This window comes from Pogona vitticeps, chromosome 6 (genome assembly GCF_051106095.1).
Source record: "Pogona vitticeps strain Pit_001003342236 chromosome 6, PviZW2.1, whole genome shotgun sequence".
In the NCBI taxonomy this organism is placed as follows: Eukaryota; Metazoa; Chordata; class Lepidosauria; order Squamata; family Agamidae; genus Pogona; species Pogona vitticeps.
In genome coordinates, this window is record NC_135788.1 from 2,505,356 (window position 1) to 2,527,278 (window position 21,923).

At 44.9% G+C, this 21,923-nt stretch overlaps 1 protein-coding gene across 1 annotated transcript in view; it reads right to left on the reverse strand.

The window, feature by feature from the left end:
- Positions 1–21,923, reverse strand: part of PTH1R (parathyroid hormone 1 receptor) — a 104,632-nt gene that overhangs the window by 27,084 nt on the left and 55,625 nt on the right. Inside the window, exon 2 of the mRNA XM_020804960.3 lies at positions 16,765–16,870. Within this exon, the coding sequence (XP_020660619.2) occupies positions 16,765–16,870 (106 nt within the window). The remainder of the gene's footprint in view (positions 1–16,764; positions 16,871–21,923) is intronic.

Sequence of the window (21,923 nt, forward strand, 5' to 3'; positions counted from 1 at the left end):
TCCTGTGGATAGGGGGTCCTATTGCACTCAAACATACGTTCCCATTCCCTCCCGCTGGGGGTACCCTGGGACTGTGCAGCTTGCCCAAGGCCACCCAGGCTGGCTTTTCTCCCAGGAGGCACAGCTGGGGAATCGAACTCCCAACCTCTGGCTCTGCAGCCAGAGACATCAACCCCTGAGTTATTCATCCAGCTTCATTTGGTTTAATCCTCTTTCAAGGGCAATGCCTTAATTTATTGCGATTTCCTACATGTATTTTTAAATAGATGTAGACCACCTTGAGTTCCTTTACTGAGAGAAAGGCAGGATATAAAGAAAGTAACTAACTGACTAACTAAGTAGATGCTCTAGCAGTCCAAGAAATCTGGCAGAAGGGGAATGAATTGACCTAGGTGCATTAGCTGCAGCTGTAAGCTGCCTGGAGTAGACGTCGTCTAGAGGGGCGGGGTAAAAAATCAAATAAATAAATAAATAAATAAATAAATAAACAAACAAACAAACAAACAAACAAATAAATAAATAAATAAATAAATAAATGCACAGAAAAGACCACATAACAACACCCATCAACCACAGTGACAGATAATCTCTCCCTCTTATCACAACAATCCATCCACAACAAAAAAAAACATGCTGATCATCCTAATCACCCAATCTCCTGAAAAGGACAAAAGCTGATCCCACAGCTATAAATACTCAACTATCCAAACAAACTGCACCAGAGCACAGACAGAGTTCTGACTCCAGTCCCCTGAAGATGCCCATGGCCACAGAGACTGGCGAAACGTAAAGAAGAACAACCTTCAGAACACGGCCAAAGAGCCCGAAAAACCCACAACAACCATTAGGTGCATTTTCTGCCCAGCAGACCCAGTTGCTTGGAAACGAGGTAAGAGCAGGCCCTCAGAGACCCTGCTGGACAGGAGCGCCGGGATGAGGTTTCCATAAACGTTCCGGGCATTCTTGGCAAACCTTGTGCAAACTGTTCCTACTGTCCACACACACGCAGTGGGCACAGTCGGCTTGGCACCCACTGTTGCCTCTTCCCACTCTGGGATGTTACCGGGAAGGCAGTGTTTGGACGATCAAGATGCTTGACGAGAACATCGCCCCTCACCACCCGTGGAGGCCGACATTGGCTTCTCCAATGTTTGTTTCTCCCTCCAGCTGCTGAGGGAACCGACGACCAGACAAGAACACCTTTCTCTGCCATTTGTGGCCGACTGCCTTCTCCTTTTCGGGGTGAACCCGAGATCCTGGAGAACCCGACCGAAATCCGGGAGCCTTTGCTTCCCCAACATTTGTATGTTTGAAGCAATTCAAAGCTGTGGCTGTTTCACCCATTTAACGATTCAACGCACTTGGATCGGTTTTATGCCTCCATTATTTTTTAAACGTATCTTCCACGGTGTTTTTAATTCTGCTCTTTTTAATGCTGTGAGCCGCCTTGAGAAAGAAGACCCATGAATGAGATAAACAAACAGATGGACAAATGAATGAACAGACGAATGAATGAACAAAAAACGAACTAACTGACTGACCTCTGGATTACTGTTCTCCAAATTTCAAATATGATTTTAAAAAACATTTTTTGGGGGGTTGGGGGACACAAGCTCAATTGTCTTGATGAAGCATTTCTCTTTTTGTGTCACGGATGTTTCTAGCTCAGATCATGCCATAAAGTAGCACACACTCTGTTCCAAGAATGCTGGCTCATAGAGATGGGTGTTATGCACCGTATTCTGACAAACTTGGAATGATGAACTGCACTGGCCTCGTTTGGAGTGGTTTATATGATGGGCCGATTAAGCATGGAACAAATAGTGGGCTTATTATTTTTTTTATCCCAGAAATTTTTAATGTTTTGCCCTGTTAGGAAATCTCTCTGGAAGGTTCCACCCCCACCCCACCCCAGCCTCAAAGTACATCTCTGTGATTCCTTTCTACCTCTGAAGCTGCTCCTCTTTGCAGTCCTCGCTTAGTTCTTGCAAACCCAAGCTTGGGTCTTCCTTGAGGGAGTTAGTCTGTCTCACATTTCCTCTCTTTCTGCTACCTTCCACCTTTCCGAGCGTGCTGGTCTTTGTCTGAAGCACTGTGCCCCAAACACCACCTATATACAAGCTTGGCACTCGGGTGTCTTTTGAGTTCAATATTAGGACTGGACTCTCATGCAATGCTGCACCAGCCCCTCTCGGTTATACTGGGATGCGGGATGAGGGGAATGGCAAATTCACTTCTAAGGAGAGACAGCTGCTAGGAGTGTTTGGGGAGATCGGTTTTGTTTAACAGGGAAAACGGGAAAACGGAGAGAAGCTTCACGTTTTCCAGTTCAGCTTATAGGCTGCAGAGAAGCGTCTGTTGGCTGGCCATTGTGAGAAACATTTAAGTTTTTCAAATTAAGATAGTTTAAAAAGTTTACGTGTTTTTAATTATTCAGTTGTATTTTAATTAGTGTATAGTTTAATTGGTTTTTTTAAAAAAATGTTTAGGTAAAGGTAAAGGTTCCCCTTGACATTAAGTCCCGTCGTGTCCGACTCTAGGGCCCGGTGCTCATCCCCGTCTCCAAGCTGTAGAGCAGGCATTTGTCTGCAGACAGTTTCTGTGGTCACGTGGCCAGCGCGACTAGACACAGAACGCTGTGACCTTCCCATCGAGGTGGTACCTATTTATCTACTTGCACTTTTACATGCTTTCGAAGGGCTAGGTTGGCAGGAGCTGGGACAAGTGACGGGAGCTCCCTCCGTTGCGTGGATTCGATCTTACAACTGCTTGGTCTTCTGACCTTGCAGCCCAGAGGCTTCTGCGTTTTAACCCGCAGCGCCACCACGTCCCTCGTTAAACAAAAAATGTTTAACATGTTTTAAATTCTATTCTTTTTAATACTGTACTGTGAGCCACTTCAGGTCCCCTTATCGGGAGAAAGTTGGTCTATAGATACATCAATCGCTCTTAAAAGCTAAATTCGGCTGCATAAGGATTGTCCAGGGTGAGGCTTCCCTTTGCTGTCTTTCTCCTCTCTTTCCTCCTCCAGAGTTTTTACTAAATGCGGATCCTGCTGCTTGTGAGTCACACCTCCAAACTCTCTGCCCAGCCCTTTTGGCGAGGAAACAAAATGTAAACAAGTCCCCCAGGTGTTTCTCCGGGAGCGCGGAATATAAATCAACCCGAGGTTACTCTGGCACAACACAGCCGGGCAGCAGAGGCCATAACTGTGGTCACTCCATTACGGGAAGGACAACCAGCGGCTTGGAGAGGAACACAGGGAGCGTAACTCCAAATATTTGCGAGGGAGGAGGCAGGAGAGGGAAAACCAGGAGCCACATCTTTGGAGAGCGAACCGATCTGTGCCACCCGGGCTCCCAACCCGAGAAATTTTAGCCCTCTGTGATTGCATTTCTCTCTCCCACTCCCTGTGCTCCTGCCAGGATTTTCTGACAGGGCTGGGATTTTATGCCAGGAAGTTGCAGATTTGCTGTGAATGTTGGCTTGAAGCAAAATTCAGTAGCAGATTCGGGGGAGACGCTGGTCATAGGACTGTCACCGAAAGAATGTAACTACAAATCAAACACACCCAGGCTTGCATTAGGCACACACATGCGTACACAAGGGCATGTACGCACGCACGCACACATTACACCAAGTTGGGCGCCTGCTGCCGCCATGAAAATGCTAGTCCAGATTGGCATTGGGAGGGGCCACCAGATCTGCCGAATACATTTGTAGGCTTTATTTTAATTTAACATTCTAGTGATAGTGTTTTTTTATCTGTTGATTTTGTCTGGATTATTTTATGCTATCGTCTGCTTTGTATTGTTTGCCTTTATATTTTGTTTTATGGTATTTCGCAAACTGCCCAGAGTGGCCTGGGTTGCCAGACGGGGCAGTATAGAAATTAAATAAATAAAATAAAATAGGCTGGTCATTTCTGCAAACCTGGAGGGGTCACTCCACCCTGAGAAGGGAGGCAGACTTATTTGTTTAGGGATTTAGCCTTTGGCTAAGCCAATAGTTAGTCCAATAAGTTCTTGGACTGAAATTCCCGGAAGCCTTCACCCCTCGCTGGGGCAGCCAGGATTTCTGGGAGTCGTTGTCCACGAACATCTGAGGACCCTGGGTTGGGAACCATTGTGCGAAGCAGAAGAAGCTGGCTGGGTCAACAGCTGGAGCAGAAAGAGGCTGCTCTGTAGATTACCTTCCTCGCTGCCGATAAACCTTAGTAAACAGGGCAGCAAGCAGGAAGCAGGAAACAGAAGGCATTTTGGTGTGGTGAAGAGCCTGGCATCGTGGGGGGCAGGAAGGAGGGTCTGGCACAGTTTCGCCACCAGACAGTGGGCTGTTTTGACAGTCTGAGGTCCCATCCTTGGCATTTCCCCCAAAGGCGTGAAAATGCCTGCTGGGCATACCTGCTTGAATCTGCCATTATGTTCAATCATCATCATCATCATCAACAACAACAAACAACATCAAACAACAACAACAATAGGCAATCAAAACATCTCGCCTCTAGAAGGAACACACTTCCGTGGTCCCCGTCGTCATTGGGGCTTCGGGAACAATATCAAGAAATTCCACACAGTGCTATAAGCAGTTGCAGATTTCAGAAATCACACCATCGAAGCTCCAAAACCCGGCAATATTAGGAACATCATACATCCTGCGCCGATCTTTAACGGATACTTAGGATTTTGGTTAAAACTTGTATCTGTCCTATAATACCAGTCAATGTTTTTATAATTTTGACTGTGCCTGGTGTTTCTGTCTAATACTAAAAAGAAGGTCATCAGAGAGCAATTGAATATTGCTGGCGGTCTTGGGGATTTGGTGTTGCATGCACGATAAGCGTGAGTATTCAGGTCACACACACCTCCCCATAGTGTGTGACCAGAGGTGTTATAAATATGCAAATATGTTCCTATTTTAATCTGTTAAATATTAGAAGGGAGCCTTTGCCCAAGCAAATATGGGATTTTATTTATGGGGCGGGGTGGGGCAAAGGGGACCTCATCGCAGCCCTCACAACACCTTAGAAGCTCCAGGCAGGCATATCCCGAATATTCACAGCTAATAATAACAACCCCTTCGGCGAATCTCCCGTTCTCTCTCCCCGGTCCGCAAAATGTCCCTTCTTCTTTTCCAAACCGTCGTCAACATTGGCTCCTAATTCATAAAAGAACAGGGGGATGGGGAGCTAGAAATTCTGATCCTCGCTGGCTTGGGTTTTCTTTTCATGCCCTTCCAGGGCCTGCCGTGGGTTCGACCAGCCCTGTCACAACGTAATGTTTGCCTATGTCTCAAAAGAAAAATGTTTGGGAGTTTCCTGTTCCTCCTGGACGCCTTTCATCTGGAAGCTAAATTTAAAAGAAAGAAAGCAAACCGCAGGCTTGTGGCCGGCAGGATTCCCCCACCCCTTTGCTTTAAATTAACCAAAAAAATAAAATAAAATTTTAAATTTTTTTAAAAAAGAAACAAAAACAAGAAAAAGGAAAAAAAAAGGGGGGGGAAGATTCCCCCCCCCTTGAGTTTACCCTCGTTCGAAATGGGAGCGAAGCACTGCAGAGAGGAAATCTAGAGAGAGTCAACAGCGGGGCAGAAAGGTACGGAAAATCATTTGAGGCAAAGGCTTTAAGGAAACAGCCCTCCAGATCACGAAGAAAGGGAACCTGATGGTCATCTAGTCTAACCCTCTGAGTGACACAACTCAAGGCAGACGACAGGAAGTTTTCAGGGGAAGGGAGCTGCCGAAAGCTATGTTAATGTAGTGTAATAGTTTATTATTTAGCTTTTAACGTTGTTCCTTTTAATGCTGTAAGCCGTCCTGGATCCTTTGGGAGAAAGGCGGCATATGAATATTTCAAATAAATTAATAAAATAAAGTAATAGTTTCTGTCCATCATATGTGACTCTAGGCTTTCTCCCACCGCCACTGCAGCAAAAAAACACAACAACCTACAATCGCTTGGCGTGTGGGTGGACGTGAGAAATTGGCCCGGATCAGCCACAGAGGGCTCATGAATTACATGGTTCTTGACCGCTCTTGTAGAGCAGTGGTTGCCAACCTGGGGTCCCCAGAGGTTCTTGGACTAAAACTCCCAGAAGCCTTCACTGCTGGTTGTGTTAGCCAGGATTCCTGGGAGGTATTGCCCAAGAACAAGGGTGGGAACCACTGCTGTAGTCAAAGATAGTAGTCAAGTCCAAAGAACAAGAGAAAAATGCGACAGACCAGAAGGAATATGTCAGAGGGCAGAAATATGTCGTAGGAACCCTTCACAGCTCCCAAAGGCCTGCTGGCTGAAATAAAACAAGCCTAGAACAGGAAGAAGCCCCTTTTATACTCTTTCCAGCCCAAGAGTCAGTCCAGAAACAGAGGTTCCTATGGGGCTACTGCCTGCAATGCAGCAGCTCACCACATGGGGGAGCTACACACAAATCCCAATAGAGTCTGACACCTCAGAGCTTTCTTGCTGAGGTGGAATTCGAACTCAGGCCTTCAGGGGCTAAAAAACACACACACCCACTACATTGTATGAAAGAGAGAAGCTTCATGTGAAATTCCCCATGCCTCATGGACAGTTCCCAAGAAAGCAATCGATGGAAGGGTATCATTAGGAAAATTACAAAGCACAGCTCTTGTACAATTTTTGGAATGCTGCTGATGAGCCAAGCATTTTATATGAAAAAAGATCCCCACTAGATTACTGGCTATAGCTCTTTTTTCATGATAGGCAAGCGTTCAGTGCGTTGCAGAGTTTTGAATTTCTGAAATGCAGTAGAAGTACAGAGATCTACACAGGAGAATAGCTTCAAGTTTCCCAGTCAGTCCACCCCTTTCTCATTAATTGGCACTTAAAGTCTCAGTAACTCACTCTGAGATAGGTGTAGAAGAATAAAACACATTACTTACTTACAGTGACTCGATAATGACAGACTTGTGTGTGCTGCATTCTTGATTGCACACATCCTTAGCAACTCACTGAACTGATCAACAGCAAAGAAACAACTGCGACTAACAGACTAAAGAGAAGGAAAAAGCACTCTGCAGACAGGCAGGGCTCCCTCTGAAGTCAAAGGCTGGAAGAAACCATCGGTCACTGCTGGACAGATAATCACCCCAACTGAGAAAAGTCCACACCAGTTACATAAACTCCAGGAAGTATGCAAGATTGCAAACAAACTCCAATACTATTTTCAGTAAGATGTAATGTTTTCCTCCCTTTATTACAGTTTTCCAGGAAACACAGCTGTACATACATGTGCATTCCAGCTGTAGACAGAAATAGCTGTACATACATGTGCATTCCAGCTGTAGACAGAAATCCTTTAATGAGGATCTGAGGGAAAATTTATTGCATCCTCCCACCATGTCTACTGTCCATTTTTCACTTATTTTTTTTTTGTTTCGGTAATATGTACTTTTTCTCCAGAGCTAAGGCAGGTGACTAGCCAACCAGGGAGCATGGTATGAAAATGGCGATGGCACCTCTTAGGTCACGAAGCTAGTTCAGAGTGATGGCAAATGCCTTCAGGGTTCACGAAATTGCTAGCCATGAAGGTTTCTGGCCAACCGGGGACCACGAAACCGACCACGTCACAACAACGATCCGAGCTGGCCGTGTGGCATGGCAAAGCTAGACCAGATTAAGAGTCATGCCATGAGGGTTTGCGGGACCTCACGGTTCATGATCCTGAATTGTCGGCTTCCACCAAATGGCTGGAAGGAGATCCTTTCTCTCAGGTTGCAAGAATATTTTGGACTTCTGCATTCCTTTCAGTTCTACGTCTTGTAGAGCGGGAGTTTCCAAACCTTGGGTCCCCAGATGTTCTTGGACGACAACGCCCAGAAGCCTTCAACATTAGCTGTGCTGGCCAGGATTCCTGGGAGTGGTAGTTTCAAGAACATCTGGAGGCCCAAGGCTGAAAAACCACTATATGTAGGGAATGCCCAGATAAAATCAGGCAAGCAACCTACACATCACGGAGAAGGAAGCTAGAAAGCCTTCGTTGTTAAGTGTGTAACCACCAAGAACAGGCCAACGGGTAGCGCTGAGTGCTCCAGAAGGAATCTCAACAGTTTACTTCTTAGCATGTGGAGACCCCTCATTCAGACTGCTGTGGGTCAACGACAACGTGATGGCAAAGAGTCACCGGGCGGCCGTTCATCAGGGCTAGATGCCCTCTGAGTCTCCTTGGAGGTAGACAACTGCATCATTCTATCTTTTATTCTTCCCCGAAGCGATTCCTCCAGGCCCAAACACAAAGTATGGTTCTCATTGAACAGATTAAGCTCTGCCAAAGTGAGGTTTTCTTTTCTTTTCTTTCTTTTTTTCCTGACAGGCCCTGGAAAACAGGATGGGAAGGCCACCAGGGTTTTACGGGCGAGTGGGGTCCCCTGTCACATTGCACATTACGAGGGTGGAGCCAGAGATGGTTTAATGAGACCCGCGGTTGCTCCTCCACCCTGTTAACGAACGTAGAATTGATTCCATGTGGCTGTCCTCAAGTCGAATTGGGTTCCTGGGTCTTTTCCTCTTATTATGCAACAACAACAACAAAAAAGGTTTTGGTCAGCTTTCTGGAGGTTTAGCCTTGTTGTTTTGGAGTGGTGAAGGGACAGGCTGGCTTGTTCTTAGAGATGAAGGTCAAATGATGGCTTTGCTAGAGTGCACCAGCCCATCTCCAAAGCCATTCCTTCTTGCATTTTCCTGGCCCCTCTCAAGGAGCTTCTACTATTTTGCACAGGAAGAATAACTCTACTTTGCTTTATCTCCAGTGCGTGTGGTCACTGGGAACGGACCAAAGAAAGCCGATATGGTGAAGTGGCTTAATAAGCAGTATGGTGAAATGGCTTAATAAGTGATGCAACATTGCAGCGATGGTCTAGATACAGTACACATGTAAAGAAGTCACTTCCCCCTGCGCCAAGCAGGGGATGTGATTAATTTGCCAATATCCTGAAGTGGCTCGCTTATTAAGCCCCTTCACCTTATTGACACAGCTGACTTAAACAGCAAAGGGTATGTGATTATCCTCTAAAATCTTTCCCAGCTTTTGGAACTGCAAATTTTCTGGTCTGTTCTGGCCCCCATGTTCTCTTTCAGTTCTTCACACCTTTTTCTACATACCATTTCCTGGTCTATTTTGCTTGGGATCTCTTCTAAAAAACAGTCTCAAAAGACTGTCCTTGTACAACAACCTTGTTTCCCAGGTCCCTTGTCTGGAAAATACTGTTTCTAAGATGTTGGCAAAAATTTCAGGGGAGGGGGAGAGATTCAGGGCAAGAACACTTCAAAGGGCAAAATCTGGTGGCACTTCAAAAACTAACCAATTCAGCAGAGTTTTTGGGGATCAAAAGTCTGCATTTTTAGACATCTCGCCTGCTTGTGATGGTCAGGAAGGAACGGGCAATCTGAAGGGCCGCTATCAAGTTACAGCCTCTTCCTTTATTTCAGCTAATTTTTAACAGGATTTCCCTCTCATGTATAGTGCTGGCTTGTTCCCCCCCCACAAAAATAATGTTATTTACTAAATAACTTTTGTTGGTGGTTTTACCATCCCATTGAGCTCAAGACCACCCCAGCTTCACATACTCCTTTATTTATGATCATGGTTGTAAGAATATGATCATGGATAGTTCAGTGGTTTAACGACCTGACTGGGGAGCCAGAGGTTGGGGGTTCGAATCCCCATTGACCCTCCCTGACTCGATGACCCCCCTCCATCTCTGCAGTTCTAAGACGATCCTTATTATAAGATCTAGGATTATTTCGGAAGAGATTTCCAGTGTGAGACTGGGGGAGTCTATTCCCTTTCTCCCTCCCAGATTCTCTAAAGCTCAGCTTCCTTTCCCCTTTCGAAGGGTTCATTTCCAAGCTAGGGTCCCTGTCTAATTAAAAAAAAGAGCATTTTCTGGCTGATGGGAAGACACCAGCAAGTAAATACCCCAGGGCCCTTTCTCTTTCCATAAATTAAAGCATGGATGGGGTAAGGGTGCTATCCTGGTGGAACCACTTTTCAGCTCCTCTGTAGCTATTTTTATTCGGCATCTGCTCGTCTGCTTCCACCGACATCAATGGGTTTAAAAAGGCTTCAGTGGGTCTCTCCCTTGGCTTAATGGTGTGGATCAAAAAGGAAATTTCATTTTTAACACAGCAAGAGGGCTAGGTTCTCTTTGTTTGTTTGCTTGCTTTAAAACAACAACAGCAACAACAATATAATACCCTCTTGTTTGGGTGATAGTGAATCCCATTTAATTTTCAGTATCTTCCTATCTGGTGTGATTGCTGATTGGCTGGGATCCCTGATGTCATTAATTCCGGAAACAGCAGCTGCTACCAAAGGGGGCCGTTCTTCTTCGGTGGAAGGGATAAGGCGTCCCTTTGATAGCAGCTGTTATTTTCTGAATTAACGGCATCAGGGGTCCTACCCAATCAGGGACCACACACCAAATAGGAGGGTGCACACCATTAATTTCCCTAGAGATCAACTGGGATGGTTCAATCAACCTTCATGTTTGGTCAACTTACTGCAACCTGAATTCTGCAGTTCCGAATCCGTGCTCTCCGATACTTCATGTCTCGGAATGCACCTCTTTTCCCTCCCAGAAAAACAGAGGTTTGGGGAAAAGCTGGGTGGTTGTTTTTGTGAAAACAGCCTGCAGGGTGCACATACCCCTTCTCCCAATGCTGGGATCCCTGATGCCATTAATTCAGGAAACAGCACTGCACTTCTGTTCGGCAAAATTGCTCTTTTTACTACCACACTGGCTGGGGCATTCTGGGAGTTGTAGTTAAATATAATTGTAATTATATAAATGTAATTATAAATGTAATTATAAATTATAAATGTAATTATAAATATAATATATATACCGTATTTTCCATGTATAAGACTATACTTTTGTCTAAAATTTTTAGACTAAAAATTGAAGGTCGTCTTATACATGGAAGTAAGCTGAGGAGAGAACAAAAACAAGTGGAGGGGGAAGCAGGGATCAAAGCGATCCTGCAGCGCTTTGATCCCTTTCCCCCTACACTTGCTAAGCCCCACTTAGATTTCTTAATTTTGGATTAGAAAAATGGGGGGCGTCTTATACACAGAAAAATACGGTAACTTTTTCATGCTTTCGGTTCTTGTCCCTCTCTATAGAAGCTGAGAAGCAATTCTCAGGAGACTAAGGCAGGCGAAGTAGAACTTCCTTCAGCTGCAGCAGAGATGGGAAAAGCCCCCCCCCTTTTTTTGGAATACAGGTCCCAGAATCCTCCACCCCCACATCACCACTAGGCCGTGCTGTGCGGCCGGCTCTTCCGCAACTGCTGATGGCAGCCAGGCGTGGAACCACCTCGGTTGTGTTAATGAGAGGCATGCAGTGCCATTTTTAAAAATTCCACGAAGTCAAATTCCTCCAAGCCACTTCTGAGGTTTCTCTCGAAGTGTCTTTCTCTTCTTTTAATTAACCATGACTTCACTGCTGCATCTTATTAATTAGTGCTAACAGGACACAGACGGCAGGAGAAGCAGACCCCGTTCGTAGTTATTGCAAGCTTCCCTGTGTGAAGATCAGAAAACATCTGATCTCAGGCTCCCTCTTTCTCTCTTTGCTTTGAAAATTAGTTCTCCAATGTTGCTTTCGTCCCGGTCAAATTTTGCCTAAAGCCAGTGAGAAACTAGCTGGATAGCTCAGCGCCTTAAGGTCTCCGGCTGCAAAGCCAGAGGTTGGGAGTTCGATTTCCCCACTGTGCCCCCTGAGAAAAAAAAAGCCAGCCTGTGTGGCCTTGGGCAAGCTGCACAGTGACAGGATGCCCCCAGAAAGATGGGAAGACTCTCTACCTAGGAGAACCTACAAAGGGGCACCCTAAGTCAGAATTGACTGGATGGCACGCTATAGAAGGTGTCTGGATAGCTCAGTGAGTTAGGGAGAGCCGGAGGTTGCGAGTTCGATTCCCCCCATGGTGCCTCCTGGGAGAAAAACCAGCCTGTGTGGCCTTGGGCAAGCTGCACAGTTGGCCCAGGGTGCCCCTAGTGGAAGGGGAGGGAAGCACACTTCAGAGATCTCTCTACCTAGCAAGCGCTGAAAATGATTGCCATTAGCCAGAATTGAGCAAGACGGCACATGATTATTATTAATAGCATCAAGAAGGACACTGTTCTCCAGGAGCTGAACCGAGCAAGCTAAACAACCCACCCTTCCCACCGTGCAGCCTTCTGACTTTACCTAATGACTCGTCCCGATTGACCGGCTGCTGCTGGCTGAAGGGAATCGGTAAGTTTGGAGCATGGCCATGCAGGTCAGAATCCAGAAACCATGAGCTTGGTGGGAATAAAACGCCAAAGGAGACCCACCCACCAGAAAAGTGTATTATTATTATTATTATTATTATTATTATTATTATTATTATTATTATTATTATTATTATTATTATTATTATTATTATTATTATTATTATTATTATTATTATTATTATTATTATTATTATTATTATTATTGTTATTGTTATTGTTATTGTTGTTGTTGTTGTTGTTGTTGTTATTGTTGTTATTGTTATTGTTATTGTTATTGTTATTATGATTATTAGTTATTGTTTTTGTTGTTTTGTTGTTGTTGTTAATAATAATAATAATAATAATAATAATAATAATAAATGATGATGATCATGATAATAATAATAATAAATGATGATGATGATGATGATGTGCTGTCGAGTTAGTTTTGACTTATGGTGGCCCTTTCCAAGGTTTTCTAGATAGAGAGAATACTCAGAAGTGCTTTACCCTTCCTTTCCTGTAGGGGCGCTGTGGGACAGTGCAGCTGGCCCAAGGCCTCCCAGGCTGGCTCTTCGCTCAAGAGGCCCAGTGGGAGGAATCGAACTCCCAACCTCTGGCTGCAGTCAGAGACCGACCGATCCACCCACTCACATCATTATTATTAAAGGTGGAGAAGTTTTTTTGGAGAAGTTTTTTCCTCCCATCGTTCTCTTCCCATTATGAAAAGGAGAGGAAAAGCTACTCTCAGGGAGTTGTGCTGTTTAAGTGGCTGGGAAGCAGACGTTTTAAATTCATTTTTTTAAAAAAATGTTTTTTAAAAAGAGAAAGAATCTCTTTTGCTTTTCCTAGGGATGTTTGCAGAAGATAGTAAGATTCGGGGCTCACCTTACAGATCTAGAAACATACAGGGAATGGAGCAGAGACCGAGCTGGGTGGGAGGCAGAAAGTGCGGTCCCTGGTTTCAATACAGAACAGCTGCAGAACCGACAAGCGTCTGTCGCACACACACACACACACACACACACACACACACACACACACACACACACCCCGAAGCCCACAACACTCTCCTTCTTGCTGCCTCGGTACATCTGGCACCAATTAAAAGAAGAAGCTCGAAATAGAAAATAATTGAGACCAACCGAACCACCTCCCTTCTTCCAGCTGGTGGGAGCAGGCGGTGCCTGGCGGGTTTCGCTGCACAGACTCTGGACTCCTCTAGCTGAAATCCTGCTCCTCTCTGCCTAACGTAAAGTTTGCACCAGCATAAATGTGTCAGGGGTTATAAGGCTGGGTGGTCTGGATTGCACAATGAGTACATTTTTCTTGGGATTTTTTTTTCATTTTTCTTTTAAATAAATGTCTCTTCATGCGCAGAGGCACCCTCTTGGGGATGAGAAAACGTGTGAAAGCTCTCTTCCTTTGGAACTCCCTAGACTCTGGAACTCCCTCCCACTGGAGGCCAGCCTGGCCCCATCTTTGCCATCTCTTCAGGCCAGCTTCCCCTGACGGACTGGCTGCCTGTGTGCGGGTTTTAAATGGATTGTGGTGCCTTATTGCTTTGAATGTGTTTCGATGTTGCTTTGGTTCATGATCTTTTAATATGGCATTTGTTCAATCCTTTAAAAAACTTGTATATATACTGTTTTTGGCTTAAATTTTTTTTTCAATGTTGTAAGTTGCCTCGGGTCCTTTTTAAGGAGAAAGGTGGAGATTCTCTATACCTGGGCATGATTCTTTATATTCAGTGTCCTCTCTCTCTCTTTCTCTGGGACTCGAGGGGTACATCCAGAGCTTGAAAATATTGCTATTATTTTTGGGCTACAGCTCCCAAAATCCCCCAGCTATACTGTCACAATGGCAGTCCAAAAATAAGAACAAATCTATTTATTTAATTGCAGTTGTAAGTAGAAGAAACAAGTACATACATAACATGAACTGCTGGATAGCTGAGTGATTTAAAAATTATCATCATCATCATCATCATCATCATCATCACCATCATCAAATAATAATAATAATAATAATAATAATAATTAATTTAATATTTGTTATTTAATTTGTTATTTAATTTGTTTAACAACAATTATTATTAAACAGTAATACTAATATTAAAATAATAAAACTGTATTTATTTATGTATTAGTCTTATATGCCGCCCATCTACTCTGGGCGGTTTACACAAAATACAAAGCTTTTGAACTGCTGAACTGGAAGGGATCTTACAGATTATTGAGTTCAGCCTTTATCAAGGAGTCTCCATGGGGGGAATCGAACTCCCAACCTCTGGCTTCGCAACCAGAGATCTAAGCCAGTGATCTATCTGGCAGTTCTATGCAACACAATGTGCATATGGTATATATATATATGTGGTCATTACCTATAAACCCCGATACGGCTTTTTAATATTATGAGCCGCCTTTTTGGAAGAAAGGCAGCCTATAAAGAAAACAACCCAGTCCATATATATAAAAATAAAATATATGTATGTTTAAATGTGTTTTTGCTAGACAAGACCAGGATGTTGCATTGGCTTAGTAGAGGATTTTCTGAGCAAGCAGAATGTGTCTGGAGCCACCGAGGCGGCTTTATAAGACAGGTGTCAGTTAGATGTCTGTCAGATGGGGGGGGGGGAAACCAGACAATGGGCCACTCAGACAGGAACCAGTCATGGGTCAGACAGTGACAGGGTCCCAGATGAGGCCCGCAGAAACCACATGTGTCAGGGACACGCACCAACACGTGACACAAACAGGGTCTGGGATGGAACAGGGACCAAAATATACAAAAGGGCTGACGAGGTTAAAGTTGCAAACTTGCAACCCACAGGATTCGAAAGGGCCTGAGAGGGCTTAGAAAGCGTCCAAGAGTGATGACGGGAGAGTCCGTTATTTGCTAGGGGAAAATATGTCCGTCACTAAGTCATGGACATGAATGACAAACACCAAACGTCTAAGCGCTCCGAGTTATGTGACAGTTTACATATGCTTATAAGCAGTTATTTAGTGTTTCTACCAAAGACATAAGTGATTATTTTACTATTAATTCTTGGCACAAACACATATGAGGGAGGACATCAATTTTTAACTCAACAAAGTGGTTTTTCTTTTAAACAATCAATTCAATACACTCCCAGCTGCTGTGTGTACAGACCCTGCAAGTTAGTGGTTGTATATGATTCATTATAATTAAGAAGCCAACAATTTAGGGGTCTGACTGCTGAGCCAGAGGTGGGGAGTTCGAATCCCCCCATGGGACCTCCTTGGCAGGGGATAGGCTTGATGATCTGTAGGGTCCCTTCTAGCTTTGAAGTTCTACGAGTATTATAAGACTATTTCCAAGCTCCAGGCCCTGTGGAAGAAATTGCTTTCTAACCAAGTGTTAACTACCGTATTTTTCCGTGTATAAGACTATACTTTTGTCTAAAATCTTTAAATTGAGGGTCGTCTTATACACGGAAGTAAGCTGAGGAGAGAACAAAAACAAATGGAGGGGGGAAGCAGGGATCAAAGTGATCCTGCAGTGCTTTGATCCCTTTCCCCCTTACATTTGCTAAGTCCCTCTTAGATTTCGTACTTTTGGATTAGAAAAGTGGGGGGGGGCGTCTTACATATGGGGGCGTCTTATACACAGAAAAATACAGTATGTCAGTTTTTTAAAATGCACCTTATCATAAGGTGTTGAACTCGGGGAAGACTGTTTTTTTAAATATCATAGCTGTTCATAAAACTGTGATTGAGTTACAGTTTGGGGAATGCGTACGTCTTCTTTCCGTTTCTTGAAATGGAAACAACATCACGGCAGGGGCATATGTATGGGCTTTCTGGTTGGGGATGATGGGAGATGTGGTCCAACCTATCTGGAGGGCAGTTCGTTAGAGAATTGTATCGAGTGGCAATCTGGGGTTGGAACAAACTTGGGATTTACCTCTGAATAGACCTAACTAGGATTGCCCATTACTTTCACAGTTCAAATGGGGTGGGGTGGGGAAAATTGTTTTCTTTTTTTCTTTTCTGTAGTCAGCTAGAAAATAAAGTCCAACTCTCAGATTTCCCAAAGAGGAAGTATTTCTTTTTAAAGATCGCGTAGTCACAGAAGTAGTTAAGCTTCTGTGGCTTTCCTATGGTTCATTCTTTCAAGAATGTAGAGGGGGCGTAGATGACATTCCCGATTTCCTCCCTCCTTTTAAGAGACCTTTCCTCCTGGACAGCTCCGTGGTTTAAGGTCTCTGGCTGTGGAGAAAGAGGTTGGGAGTTCAAATCCCCACAAGGCCTCCTGGACAGGGGCTGGACTAGATGACCCACAGGGTCCCTTTCCAACCCTGCAGTTCTAAGATCTATTTCTTGAAGGACACACAGACATTTAGAAAGTTGGGGCATTAGCAGCAAAACATCATTTTTGTGGCCGTCGGAGAGAAAATTACCCCGGCCAATGAGGGAAACATGGTTTGGTGTCCCAAATCGGCCTGATTTGGTGTCCCGCCATTCCTCGGGGGGTATCACTTACCTTGCAACCTGGGTAATTTGACTTTCATATGACGCTCGCACTTCGCTTTGGCTTTCAGCAACAGGAAGATCTGCTCCTCCTTCGTCAGAACATCATCAGGATCCACCTGCGAGAAGATGGAGCAAATGCCAGTTTGAGATGACGAAAAAGAATGCCAGGGGCCACAGATTCATTTATTTATTTATTTATTTATTTATTTATTTATTTGATTTTTACCCCGCCCCTCTAGACCATGTCTACTCTCCCAACTTGGTCGCCTCGTGGACTGTGAGACCACAGCTTGGTTCCTCAGGGGGAAATCCTTGGGCTTTAAAAAGGATACAGCCCACCCACACTTCAGATCTGAGAAACTTGATGTAACTTCAGCGCTGACAATACAGTTAGCACTTCATTAGAAGCACAGCTCTCTTGAGCTGCAAAAGGCATTTGTTTACCCTAGTATGAGCTTCCCTTAGCCAGGCATATTGTAAATCAGTGGTTCTTAATCTTGGGTTACTCAAGTGTTTTTGGACTGCAACTCCCAGAAGCTTTCACCACCAGCTGTGCTGGCTGGGGTTTCTGGGAGTTGCAGTTCAAAAACACCTGAGCAACCCAAGGTTAAGAATCACTGTTATAAATGATCTTGCTTTTATTTTCTGACCGGTCATTAGGAGGGAAGCAAGGGCTTCAACGGCAAAATCGGGTTGTGCAGACATTGGGAATAAATTCTTGAAGTGAGAATGTTTCACCACTTTGAAATTGCAGAGCTGGTGGTATCTGATATGGCTTAGTCTTGAGATTAAGAATGGAAGCATATAAGGAAGGAGGAGATAAACCGTGATCCGTAGATGCAAATGGGTCTCTTTTCTGAGTGATGTATACCAGACCATCAGTTCTCATTTTGTAGTGTTTGGCCCACCAGATATTTTTTGATCTTTTCTCCTACAAACAGTTACTCCCCGGCCACACAGGCTAGGGCGTATGAGAAATGAAGTCCACAACATTTGGAGTGCCAAAGGTCCTTGAATGGACCATGGCCAATCTGCTTGTAAGGAGCATGTTTGTGCTGGGGATCATTTTTCTTTCCAAAAGCTGAGCAGAATGGGGGAATCCCGGGGTGACCCCACTGTTTGTTCCATCCACTTCTCCTTGGGACAACCCTGAGTTTTAATCCTTGCAGAAGGAGGGAAGGAGGACAGGGGAGACGAAGGTCTTTGAATCCGCTACAGCCCCATGAGTTAGTTCAGACCTCCGTAAAGCACTGAAACGACGTTTCAAACAAACAAAACTTAAATGCAAACCACTTTGTGCATTCTCTCGCCCTTTCCACAGTTCTCAAAATTCAGGGGAAATTGTAAATGAAGTGAAGCTTGGGTTAGCGTCCCACACAGGACAGTGTTGCTTAGTAAAATGGTGGGTGTGATAGGGACATGAGAAGTAAGAATCGATGTATAGGGCTGTTCATGCACCCACTCATTCAGTTTGGAGGCTTCGCAAAGGTCTCCCGTTTGGGCTCCAAAGCCTGTTGCAGAGTTTTGTATGTTTGGTTGAATTCATCTCGCCGCCCAGAAGAAGGGCAGAGATTCACAAAGCAGAACACCTTCAACCTGCCCAGCGTAGTCCGCCCCTTTTTCTCATGAAGCTGGCACAGTCTTAGTAACTCACTCGAACACAATAATTAAGTAGAAAGAATAAAAAAAACCTTCATGTTTTACAAAATGAACAGATCCAACAGCAAACTGACAAACATGACTGCTTTCAGCAACGGACCTCAACAGAATCCAGTAGAGGTAAGGGGCTCTCGGCAGAGAGGCGGGCTCTCTTTGAAATCAGAGGCACGGAAGGAACGATTGGTCAGTGATGGGTAGACTGACAGCCACTCCAGCCCAGAAAGGTCCCTCGAAGCAAAACCTACTAAAGGCAGCATGCGAGGTTGCAAAAAATATCCAACGCGTCCAAGTCAAGCGATCAGCTTTTCATTGACTTGCACTGGGAAACCCAAATTACCCAAAAATGGTTGGATTTGCATTGATATGACATTGGGAGAGGTGATCGGTCCTGAAGACCTTCGTAAACCCAACCGATTTCAGGCCGCTGCCTTGACACATTGATGCATGCAGGGATCTTTAAAACTTACTTAAAAAGGGGGGGGGGAGGAGAGAAGCCATTTGCACCCCATCAGATTCTACTGGTGTTTTGGACAGACTCACCTCTAACCGGTTCTCTTAAAAATTAGTCTGAATCAGTTGGGATTTGTCTGCATTTGCTTTGGTTCACGGCTCCTCTTAGTCACAATCCTATTCTGGATGGTTTATTTGGCTCGGGCAGTGAACTCTCAATTAGCATTTTGGTGGTTTGTCTGCTGATTGATCCGTGTCAAGGCAGCCAGCTCCAGGCAAATGGGGAGCGCAGTTTATTGACATTTCGGTTAATTAATCACAATGCCCAAATCTTCATTAGTCACACTCTCTTGCTTTGGGTGCATTGTTTTAATGTTGGCTCAGAGGGGGCAGGTTACGGTGGACGTTTCTTCCAAAAGAGAACAGCCGCTTCCTGAAATGGCCAGCTTATTTTTATCCTCCTTGACTTCCCTAAATAAGCATATTTTCAAGGATCACATCCTATGCAAATCCATTTAGATTCTGTTGGTCTAATGGATCCACGGGCTGGTGAGCAATTAACCTCAAAAATTTTAATTGCTTGGCAGGACCTAATGAAAAGGGATAAATAATATTAATAAGAGAGGGGGCCCAGCCCTCTATAGCACCTGGCTTGCCTTCCATCTGATACAGAAGGGCATGCATCAAAAAACAGATGCTGTAGAAAGAGGCGTCCATCGGCTAAGGTGTCCCATGACATCTTTTACCTCCTGTAACCTTCCCACACCCACTTATCAGTGATCTCTCGGAGGGCAAAACAACCGAGGAGAAAATGTTTATCTCTGTTAAAAGTGGCAAAATCTATCGGCGAAGAGTTGATCTGGAACTCAACACGAGCGACCTTCTTCCCCTCTGTCTTTTGACAAGTGAATAGGCTGTGAGTTCTTGTCCTTCTCATTCCACTCCGACCAGAGGTCATTAATTTTATTATTTATTAAAATACGTATAACTTCCACCTTCCTCCTTAAAGAGGACCCAAGGGGGCTGGCATCATGCGAACACAACACTTAAAAGCCAAATAACAGGAAGTATACAAATATTTAAAAGGATCAAAGAAATACACTATAAAAATGGGAAGCAGAAGCAACACCAAAAACAGATTCAAAGCAGTAAGGCGCAACGATCCATTTAAGAGCCCCATTCAGTCACGGAAGGAAAGCTTGCCTGAAGAGAAAGGTCTTTGACGGCTTATGGAAAGGCAGCCAAGATGGGGCCAGCGTGGCCTCCAGTGGGAGGGAGTTCCACAGTCTGGGAGTTAATAGAATCATCGAAGCATAGAGTTAGGGAGCTGGAAGGGGCCTATATTGTCACTGAGTCCAACCTTCTGCTCAGTGCAAGAAACCAAATCGAGCCAAAGGGTCATCTAATTTTCTCTGCGCTGAAGTGCTCACCACCTCTCCCCGAGGTCATGGGTTCCATTGTCATACTACTCTAACAGTTAAGCAGTTTTTCCCGGATATTCACGTGAAATGTGGCCAGTTCTCCTGGTTATTCTAACCTGGATTTAGCAATGGCATCCGAGCCATTCTCTAAGACAGGGGCGGACAGTGACCATCGCTCCGAAAGCTGTGCGCTCTCAGCTCTGGACATTGGAGCGTCTCATCTGCTCCAGCGTCTCTGCATCTTCTCAAAGGCATAAGCCAGAGGGACGGATTGTACTACAATTTCTAATGGTGTTGTGTCATCCAGATGTTTTCAACTTATGGAGGCCCTCCCAGGGATTTCTAGGGAGGAGAGACACAGAGGTGGTTTCTCTGTACCACCTCCTGATGGCGCTCTAAGACCATCATGCTGCTTGCCCAAGACCATTCCATCAACCCAACGTGCTCCGAGGAGGGAACTCTTGAACTCCCAGCCCTTGTCTCTAATTCACTGGCGGATACCAGCTCAATCACACAACAACCTCTCAAGATAGATCGCAATTAGGTGTTGGGGCTGAGAGGGGGGAAAATCGATTTCATCTGCAGCAGCTGAGGGGATCCCAGCTGAACTCAAAAGGAGACTGCGAAGCTCGAGTGGGATGAGAGATGTCGTAAATCAAAAAACCCCATAGCTGGTTCCATTGCGCGACTCTTTATCACATATGACAATGTAAAAAGCAATTCTTTTTCAGCTAATCTTTCAGCCCATGATTGTGGTGCTGGAGGAGGCTCTTGAGAGTCCCCTGGACTGCAAGGAGAACAAACCTAATCCATTCTGAAGGAAGTCAACCCTGAGTGCTCCCTGGAAGGATAGATCCTGAAACCGAGGCTCCAATCCTTTGGCCATCTCATGAGAAGAGAAGACTCCTTGGAAAAGACCCTGATGTTGGGAAAGTGTGAAAGCAGGAGGAGAAGGGGACGACAGAGGATGAGATGGCTGGACAGGGTCATTGAAGTGACCAACGTGAATTTGACCCAACTCTGGGAGGCCATGGAAGACGGGAGGGCCTGGCATGCTCTGGTCCAGGGGGGTCACGAAGAGTCGGACACGACTTAACTAAACAACAACAATCTTTCACCCATTATTTCTGTATCACGTCTGACCTCCCAGAAGACCCCGGTGTGTATGTGTGATCTAGGACTCACTCAATTTCTTCCAACAAGCCTAGGAGCTCCATTGGGTGAGTCAATGTCCATCAAGGCCCCTCAGGGTGCTGAGCACAGGAATTCAACCCTTCAGCCCCCCTTTCTCCTCCTCCCTGCCATCTCCCAATTTACATTCACGCCACAATGGGAAGTGAATTTAAACACAGAAGCGTGTGCGTGTCCGCTCATAAACCAAACAAGCCCTTGGCAGGTTGTCAGTTCATACCAGCAGCCCTGTCAGCTATTCCAAGAATCTCATTAACATCACCTTCCTGGAGATGGTTCAAGACTGGCCCCGAAATCCCATTAATAGCTCACCTCTAAATATAATGCAAGACAACAGCTGAGCCCGACCGTTTGGAAGGCACCTCTCTTCGCCTAGAAAATACCGTCGGGGTTAAAAATATGAGGGCTCCCCATCCTTTTAAATCAGGCCGTCTGCCTGCCTGAATTC